General features: G+C 32.1%; 1 protein-coding gene across 1 annotated transcript; it reads left to right on the top strand.

The window, feature by feature from the left end:
- The first annotated feature begins 545 nt into the window (after positions 1-545).
- On the top strand, positions 546-7,699 carry LOC124930600 (NAC transcription factor 32-like). The gene is made up of 4 exons (XM_047470929.1): positions 546-762; positions 840-1,117; positions 1,203-1,335; positions 7,416-7,699. Exons 1-4 carry the CDS (start codon positions 546-548, stop codon positions 7,697-7,699), a joined length of 912 nt encoding a protein of 303 aa, XP_047326885.1.
- The last annotated feature ends 2,081 nt before the right edge of the window (positions 7,700-9,780 follow it).

The following is a 9,780-nucleotide window of genomic DNA, read 5'->3' as shown; positions in this document are numbered from 1 at the left end:
TTATTTTGAATTTTTCTATTATATATTTTTTTTAAATAAGACCTTCCATAATTAATATGAAATATTTATGTTAGTATTAATTCTTATAAATAAATATAAAAAAACATAAACTTGTATTAAATTAAAAATTCAAATATGTAATGACATCTTAATGCGAAAATAAAAAAGAAAAAGAGGAGTGATAGGGGGAGAGAATTTGAGAGAGGGAATGGTAGAGGGAATGGTGTGTCACTACATCACTGGTTGGAAAAAGAATAAAAGGATAAAGTATGCACCCACGACACAATTATAGATTCAAATATTAAAACCCAATTCGGAAAGTCTTCATTTTTAAACAATAATTAGATTATTTGAATTGAATTAAAATTAAATTATTTAACATTTTTATAAAATTAATAATTCTCATATATTACTTTTGTTTTGGTCAAATTGCCACAAACCAATCATCAGCCTCTTATATTTGTTATCACATTCTATAAATACCTTGACTCCCATCACTTTCATGTACCAATTCTCTTGCATACTTTTACACAATAGTTGAGAGAATGGAGAGAGTTAGAAATGAGAGTGAAGATGTTGTACCAATGAGGGTTCCTAATGGCAATGGGAGTCACTTTTTTGTACCGAGGTGCTTCAGATTCACTCCCGAGGATGAAGAACTAGTTTCAGATTTTCTCCACCGCAAATGCAACTCACTTCCATTGATGATAGATGTGATTGCTGATGTTGATATATACAAGTTCAATCCGTGGGAGCTCTCTGGTATATATACATATTATTTTCTCATCTTGTTTCCATTTCCTTAACAATTGTAATGTATATTTGTCATTGTGTTCTAGACATGTCCAAATACGGTGAGAATGATTGGTACTTCTTCACCCCTAGGGAACGAAAGTACCCTAATAGTGCATGTGAGTGGCTCAACCGTTCAGCTGGAATAGGTTTTTGGAAGACAACTGGACCCGAAAAGATTATTGGAAACACAATCCAAGGTATCAAAAGGTCATTGGTTTTTTATGTAGGAAGATATCCTCAGGCGAACAAGACCAATTGGATTATGAAAGAATATCGTCTACCCCGTGAAAATCGAGTTATCCCTAGTTGCATCTCTTCTAAGGCAAGCACACAAGAACCATTCTCATGGAAGTTTATTTATTAAACTTTTTTTAATTTTATTTATTGTTTGGTTAATTAATTTGTAGCTTGATGAAGTGGTGTTGGTTCGAATCTATAATAAGACGGGTCTCAATGAGATTTGCTTCCCGCCCGAGAGAAACCGAGCATCAACATTGGCCCCATCCAATTCTAGGTTTGCGAGTTTCGGAACAACCCTTGGTAATTCTATCACGCCTTAAGACAATGTTATTGATGAATTATTGTGGCGACCTTTGGCACAAGAAGACATATTTCACTCACCTTGACACCTGAGGAGATTGATAATTTGTTGTAATTCTAGATATCTTTATGATTGTGTTTCATTCTATTTCCTGCAATTATTTTGTTAAGGGAATTAAAAGACTAAATTTCTCAATTTTCAAGTTCTTCAACATAATTAGTTGATAAATTAGTTCTACAAATTAAATTAACCCAAGTAATATTTGTTCTTAAAATGGAGAAAAACAAAGATTAAAAATGTTTCTAATATCCATGTTTAATAAGAGTAATACAATTCGTAAATTTTTTATTAGCATTTCTCGAGAATTCAATTAATATAACGCGTAAATTCAACAACAATAATTAAATTTAAATCAAAAGGATTGATTGACATAAAAATTAATGAAAGGAATAACAATAATTAAATACCATTATTTAGAGATAATTGATAATTTATGATTCAATTAATTAATGATTCTATGATTGTAGAAGATAATGAAAGTGAAAAATATAAATCTTCTTGAGCATTATTTTTTTATAATAATTATCTGATTTTTGTTATATTTAACCTTAACTGCGAACCGGTCTTAATGAACGCTAGTTTTTTTTTTTTTTTAGAAAAGAGTAATAAATTTTCTATTGATAAACCAAAAAATATAGAATTAAAATCTTACAATTATAGAATCAACTTTAACCTTCTCTCATGTAGGTACTACTCATTAGATGGAAAATCTTAAAGACAAATAAAACATTTCAAAAAATAAATTTGAGAATTGAAAATAGAAAACACATCATTTTCACATAACTAAAAGGAATATATATAAACTCATGTGAGAACAGTAATTATTCGTTGAGTAAGTGATAGTTCTTACACACATTAATGGGAGACTCAATAAGAATCAAATCAATTTACTAAGACATTTCCAAAACCAAATTGAGAGGGTAGAAAAGGTATTTATCAATCCAATGTTTTTTTATCATTTGTATTTATCTATTTTATTTTTTATCTTAATTAGAAAATTAGTTTGTAGGTAAATTGGTTTATTAATAATTATTATTTATGTTAGAAAATTAAAAAGATGTCATTATTTTTCAAGTGTAAAGGATGAAGATTATGATTAGTTTTATATTTAGAGGAGTTTAATTCTATTTTATTTATTTACAATATTAGAAAATATCAATTTATTCTCGAAAGCGTATGGTCTACAAATGTCAGGGGATCCAACATGTACAGAGTTTCTGAGAAGTTTAAACTCCTGAAGAATCATCTCCAAAGCTTTGACAAGAAGAAATTCAGCAATATCTCAAATAGAGTTCTGGCTGCTAGAGAAGAACTGGAAGAAATTCAAAAAAGGTTATTAAGGGATGATAATGATGAACAACTCAATGAAACAGAAAGAGATGTGCTTGAAAATTTCAGGAAACTGAGTCTTCTTGAAGAGAATTTTATTAGACAGAAATCAAGACAGAGCTGGCTCTCGTTGGGTGACAAAAACATAGTTTTCTTCTACAAAAAATGCAAGGCTAGAAACATGAGAAACAATGTATACAGGCTGAAGAATGATGACAATGAATATGTTCAGGGTCAAAAGGGTGTACAAGATTTGGCTATCGATTTGTATAAGCAGCTTATGGGTACAACAAAGCAGCATTAGAGTCTCCTGAATACCTTATATCAGATTATTGATAAGAAAATTTCTATAGAAGATAGGCGTGAGTTGATAAGGGTGGTCACGAGGGTTGAGGTCAAAGAAGCTCTGTTTAGTATTGATGAGAATAAAAGACCGGGTCCTGATGGGTTTAATGCATAGTTCTTCAAAGACAATTGGTCGGTTGTGGGTAAAGACGTTACTGATGGGGTTCTGGAATTTTTCAAGAACAGGAAGATGTTAAAGCAATAGAATACTGCGGTCCTAACCTTGATCCCCAAAATTGCGGTACCTAAGAAAGTACAAAATTTCAGACCAATTTCCTGTTACAATGTGATTTATAAAATTATTTCAAAAATCATTTCTAAACGATTTAAAAATTTCATAGAAAAAATTATAAATCTTAACCAATCTGCATTCATCCCCGGTAGGATAATCTCTCATAATATTCTTCTCATGCAGAGCCTTTTAAAAGGCTACGAGAATAAGAAAATATCCCCGAGAGTGGCTTTCAAAATAGATATCAAGAAAGTTTTCGACTATGTTAGATGGGAAGCCATTCGAGACTTTCTGGTTATATATGTTTTTCCTATGATTTTTATTGATTGGATTATGCAATGCGTTTCATCATTCTGCTTTGTTGTTAGCGTCAATGGAGTCCACGGTGGCTATTTCAAGGGTGTAAACGGGGTAAGGCAAGGGGACCACCTCTCTTCTTACCTTTTCGTAGCTATCATGGCGATCTTTGAGAGCATATTCGCGATGTTCCGAAAGAATTGTCCATACATCTTTCACCCATTCTGTGAGGTAGAGGAGGTAACCCATTTATGTTTTGCTAACAATTTGTTCATTCTAGCGCACGCAGACATTGATTCCATTAAAACTATTAGGGCTGCACTAACGTTCTTTTCTGAGGTTACAGGTTTAACTATTAATGAAAGAAAAAATGTGGAATTTTATGGAGGCGTGAATGACGAAACGAAGCAGGACATCTTAAACATCATGGGCATCAAGAAAGGCAGTTTTCCCGTAAGGTACATAAGAATTCCGTTAACCGCGAAGCAGATCGAGATCTCACACTGCAAGCCGCTAATTGAAAAGGTAAAAAACACGATATCTGGCTGGGAAACGAAAAAAATTTCTTATGCAGGGAGGATCGAACTTATCAAAACCTTGGTCATGGGCATAGTTGGCTATTGGGCACAGCAAATGGTCATTCCGAAGAAGGTAATGAAAGAGCTCGATACACTGATGAGGAACTTTATCTAGGGCAGTAGCGGAAGAGGAGGAAAAAAAGTCAAATGGACCGCTCTCTGCAAACCGAAAGACGATGGAGACATTGGCTTAAAGAACTGTATCGAGTGGAACAAGGCTCTCACCTTCAAGCATCTATGGTCTTTGGAGCGCAATCAGGAGTCACTATGGATCAAATGGGTGCATACGAGGTTTATGAAATACGAAACCAGCATCTGGACTTGCAAAATTCATGAAGGTATGAGCTGGTCTTTAAAAAAGATTTTTAAACTAAGAAGCGATATTGTAGATCTTTATAACATCCGGCTAGGGGACAGGAAATGCACTTTATTCTGGCACGACTCCTGGTTCGAAAACCAGCCTATCATCCACAAGGAGGAGTTTCAAAATATCTGCATCAAAAGGGAATGCACAAAAGCGAAAATCGGAGACATTAAAGACGGGAATTGGGACTCACTCCTGAGAAAAAATCCAGAAGGACAGAGGATACTTGATCATATAAGTAACATACAACTACACGACAGACCGGATATTCATGAATGGAAAGCTGAGGACAATGGGAAGCTGGTATCGAAGAAAATATGGGAGGTAACCCGGGAAAAAGCACAGAAAGTAGAATGAGCTCATCTTGTATGGTCAACGAAGATTATCCATAGACACTAGTTCATCCTATGGCTCGCCTTCTTCGAAAGACTTAGCACTCGTGTTCGTATCAACAAGTATATGAGCATACCGGACACGAACTGTCTTCTATGTAGAGGAAATGAATAAACCATAGATCACCTATTTGGGAGCTGCTGTATTGCTTCAGAGCTTTGGTACAGATTCTATAAAAGCCTGAAGCTGATCAGTTTCCCGAGCGAATTGAATGAAATCAAATATGCAGCACTACTCAAAGCCAAGGGAAATAGATTTGCAACAAGCGTGTTCAAGTGCGGCTTTGGAGTAGTGGTGTATAACATTTGGCAAAAACGGAATTCAAGGGTATATGGCAGAACCCGCAGGAGCGTTGAAGAGTTATGGAAAGATATTATATCGTTTTGCAGCGCCCTCGCGAGAACATGGACAAGAATTCCAAACACGGAGCAGAACTGGAATATCTGTAGGAACTGGAATTTACCATTTTTTAAACTCACTAGAATTGAAAGCATTGTAATTAGATAATTCATTTACGTTTTTAATTTTTTATCTTTTATTCAAAATGTTACGTCTTCAAAATCATTCTAGGCCTGTCTAAAATGATCACTTAAACTCGTGATTTTTTTCCCATTTTTGAGATTTTTTAATAAAATGACGCTAAGTCGTTTTTCCAAAAAAAAAATATCAATTTATTTTGCAAGTCTGAAACAATATTATTGGTGTGTTGAACCAGTATAATAAAATTGTATTTGTCTTAATTTTATTGATTTATTAAGTAATTATTGTTTTTGTCATTTTAAGAAGTTTACTTTATTTTTTATACAAATTATATTTTAGTTTAATTAATTTTTAAACCATTAGAACATTACTAAGAACTTGTAATACTAGTTAATGTTTTTTTATTTGATAGTATGATTTTATAAGATATTGTTGAGGGAACTTATGTTTCTTTTGTTATTATTTAAAATGTCAATAATGAATAAAACATAATTTTTAAATGTCCATTTTAATGATTATTTAAGTTAAGATAATAAAAAAACTTAAAGTTTAGAGAAAATTGTTAAAAAAATTAAAAAAAGTTCAAAAGTAAAATATAAAACAAAATTGTTAAAAATTAATTATATTTTGGCAACGCTTAAATTAATGTTACCGACGCTTAAATATGTGATCCTGCTTCTAGCAGCGCAAAATTAAGCGTCGTTAATATTCTTACGTCGCTAATAATGGTTGACATATTATTTTTAGGCGTCGGTGGATGTCTTTTTTTTGTTGTAATGAGTGTTGTGCTAGTTATCGAGGAATAAACCCAAAACAAAAAAAAAAACAAAAAAAAGATTAAACTTTTTCTTTATCCCTTTTCTTCTTTTCCTTTGAGTCCCATTCCAAGGCCAAGGAAAAATAAAAAAATATATGTAAATAGAGATTTCTGTAACAAAAGAGATTAAGAGGTTCAAGTCAAGAACCTCCCTTACCACATATAGAGCCAGAAGAATAGTTCCTAAGCTTTTTCTTATTCTTTGGAATAATCCAACTAGCAAAAAAAGATCTCCCCAATTGGGAAATAACAAGTCTATTTTGATTTTCTTTACAAATGATTGGAGAATCTTCAGAATGTCTTCCATATATTATAGCTATTATTTATTTTTATTGCTAATCTTAATATAAAATTAGAGAAAATACACTTTTGAAAAGATTAGATTCAAAATATTTTTAGAAGTATCCAATAAAATAATACATTGCTTAATATGAATTAATACTAAAAGATAATTGGTCAATTACCTTACTATTTAGATATATTATTTAGATTAGTAACAATGAAAATAAATATGGTAAAGCAATTAAGTTAACCAGTTGGATAATGCTTAAATTAATTGGATAGTCATTTTTAAAAATTATTTTTTATAGGTAATTAGTTTAAACTTTAGTAAAAACATACTCTTTAATTTTTTTTATCTTAAAGAAATGATGGTTTATTTAAGAACAACTCATACATTCTTTTAGTCCTAATAATAGGGGTAAGAAAATATGAGTGAAAAATATTTTTCAATTATTTTTATGTTATAAATAATAGTTGTTTAAACCTAATGTTAAAAATATTAAAAAAATAAATGTGTCTAAAATATCATCAAACACATCTCATCTATGATATCTGAATCACAGCCACTACAACAAAATATACCTTCAGTTACAAATAATTATCAACGCATATTAAGCATGGGTAAATGTCTTAAAAAAAAGTTTTGTCAAACTTTAATATTTATGACAACCTTTAAAAAAATATATTTCGCGGATCATAATCTCGGGCGGGTCACTTCTAAGATGAGTGGGTTAAAGAGAAGGATTTCTCATTAACTTTCTTTTTCACTTCTTTCTCTAGGATCCCTCTTATGCCACACACTCTCAATCTCTTCTAATCCTTCTTCTTCTGCGACCTCTAATCTCCTCTAATTTCTTCTTCTGCCGCAACCCATCATTTATCAAACTCGATCTTCAATTAAGATGATGATGCTCAGAACAAGGTCCCCAGGGAGAAGCCATGGACTAACGACCCTCACTACTTTAAGTTTGTCAAGATCTCCGCACCCACTCTTTTGAAGATGGTTGTCCACGCCCGCTCCGGCGGCACCATCGAGATCATGGGCTTTATGCAAGGGAAGACTTACGGAGACACCATCATAGTCATGGATTCTTGCGCTCTCCCCGTTGAAGGCACAGAGACGAGGGTTACTGCCCAGGAGGACGCTTATGAGTACATTGTCGAATATTCCCAAATGATCAAGTAGATTTTCTTTTATTTCATTTTATTTCAACATGAAAATTAGATTAGATTAGATTGAGTAAAAATAAGAAGGTGTAGATAGTGGTGATTACATTCCCATAACTAATGTCAAAAGAAAATTAAATATGATAGTTCTCTTGTGTTGTTATGCTCTAAACCAAGAATATCTTTAGCTCTGCCTTGTCCTCATTGAGTTGAATCATAATAACATGTTTGTTCTTGTAAGCTTCTTCTACTTAAACAATGTTTCATAACACCAGTTTCAGATGGGATCACATTTTAGAAACTCGATTATCTAAACTGATTTGACAATAACTTTCTATTATATCCAAATATTTATTAGATGAAAAATTGACAGCTAATTTATGAATGTGTTGGACTAAGTTCAGTTTCCAAGAAATATGATACATCATCTATCTGAAACCTTCTAGATTCGAATCCATCATTTATCTACTCCATTACAGACGAATCGATTACCAAGCAACGGTCAGAGTATTCGTTCTCCAAGAAGCATTCGTTTTCCAGGTGTGCATTCGTTCTAAATAGCTCACAATGTATGATGAGAAACTTTAGATTTGTTTCTACAATCACCGAGCTTCGAAAAGGATCACTTCCAGATTTCTGATCCAAATCCGGATGAGAAAATATATTTCCAAATGAATTCGTTATACTTGAAATTTCTAGAATATTTCTATTATTAAGTTTTTTTGTGCTTAGAAAGATTCTATTATAAAACTGCTCAATGTGTTTATATTCCTACTCTGTGAAGAACATTCACTTAGGTGCATTTTTAGAATCTAAAAATGCGATCATTTAACCTAATTAGATATTCTTCTATTCATTTCAGTTTCTTAAATTGCAGGTTGTCACTCCATTAGCACCACTAAGCCATCATGTATGTTGGTTACGAACTGTAGGTTATTTTCGTCTTGAAATGTATATTATTAAGATTTGGTTGGTAATACTGGATTTAGTAGTGGAAGAAGGGAGAGATCATTGTGTGTTTGGCATGATTGCATTCTCTGCAAACGTATATTTATGCAAAGTTATGTAGTGAAAGATTAAGCAAATTAATTGGATCATATCATTGGAAAGAAACGTATGTAAACTCAACTAGTCTAGTTACAGATTTTATTAGGTTTGGAAGATGATGCTCTCTCTTTTTTCCTACAGACCAAAGGGCTTTGGATATGTCTATGTGAGTGGAACGGGCATCCTTTGAATTGGTAGATGACAATTCGATAAGTAACATTACATGCTCTAAAAATTTACCTTTTAAATTTATTCCAAGTTCCTTATCCATCGATTTAAATTTTTTTCCTCTTAATATTTAGAAAATGTTCGGCAGAATTTTCAGCATTAGAGAATTTATTTTGCCATCCATTCTCTGTAACCACAAATACACTCTTTGCTTCTATTTATTAATACCCTAGTTCTATAAAACGCACATTTTTTATATTTCTTCTATTTGTGTTCTGATTGCGTTTGGGTTTCTTGTTTCTGTCACTTGTTCTGATCGTAGCGGTGTATGTAATATTTACAGTTGTTAGAAATAAATGTTTTGTTATGTTTACATGTGACGTTTGAAGGTAGTGTAATAGATAATTATAACAACCTTTGAAGATAAATCACATATTCAAATTTGTTGATATAAACACAAAGTCTTTCTTGTCAAAATGTATTCACAGAATTTAAGATGTATTGATTTAAAGTACAATCATCGGATTAGCCAAAAAATATTTGATTTACATGATCGTTGATACTATGACATACTATTATTAAGGCTCCTACTTGCTGGTTGTTAAGGTTTTTATTGGCAAATGATTTATCCTAAAAGTATTGTTTTTGGGTTTTTATTCTTATATAACTTTTAGTTAGTTTGATCAATCTTGTTTTTCTATTTACTTTTGAGTGAATAGGTTTTTTAGAAGAGGATTTCGATCCCAAGATTCATATCAATAATGCACCAGCAAAGACCCATCTTCTTTTTATGCCTAAAGAGGAAGAGCTCAGCGGGAATGAACTTAAAAACATATTGGAGGAGCGTTATAGGTCTGGTTTTGGCTTTGTTACTTATGAAGAAAA

Source organism: Impatiens glandulifera, chromosome 3, assembly GCF_907164915.1.
Source record: "Impatiens glandulifera chromosome 3, dImpGla2.1, whole genome shotgun sequence".
NCBI lineage: Eukaryota > Viridiplantae > Streptophyta > Magnoliopsida > Ericales > Balsaminaceae > Impatiens > Impatiens glandulifera.
This window is presented reverse-complemented; position numbering and strand designations above follow the sequence as displayed.

What these genes read in the sequence shown, in the direction of transcription:
- LOC124930600 (XM_047470929.1), top strand. Translation starts at nt 546, where the DNA reads ATGGAGAGAGTTAGAAATGAGAGTGAAGATGTTGTACCAATGAGGGTT. An exon ending in CAATCCGTGGGAGCTCTCTG is followed by an intron (nt 763 to 839) that starts GTATATATACAT and finishes ATTGTGTTCTAG; the next exon opens with ACATGTCCAAATACGGTGAG. An exon ending in GAGTTTCGGAACAACCCTTG is followed by an intron (nt 1,336 to 7,415) that starts GTAATTCTATCA and finishes TCTTCAATTAAG; the next exon opens with ATGATGATGCTCAGAACAAG.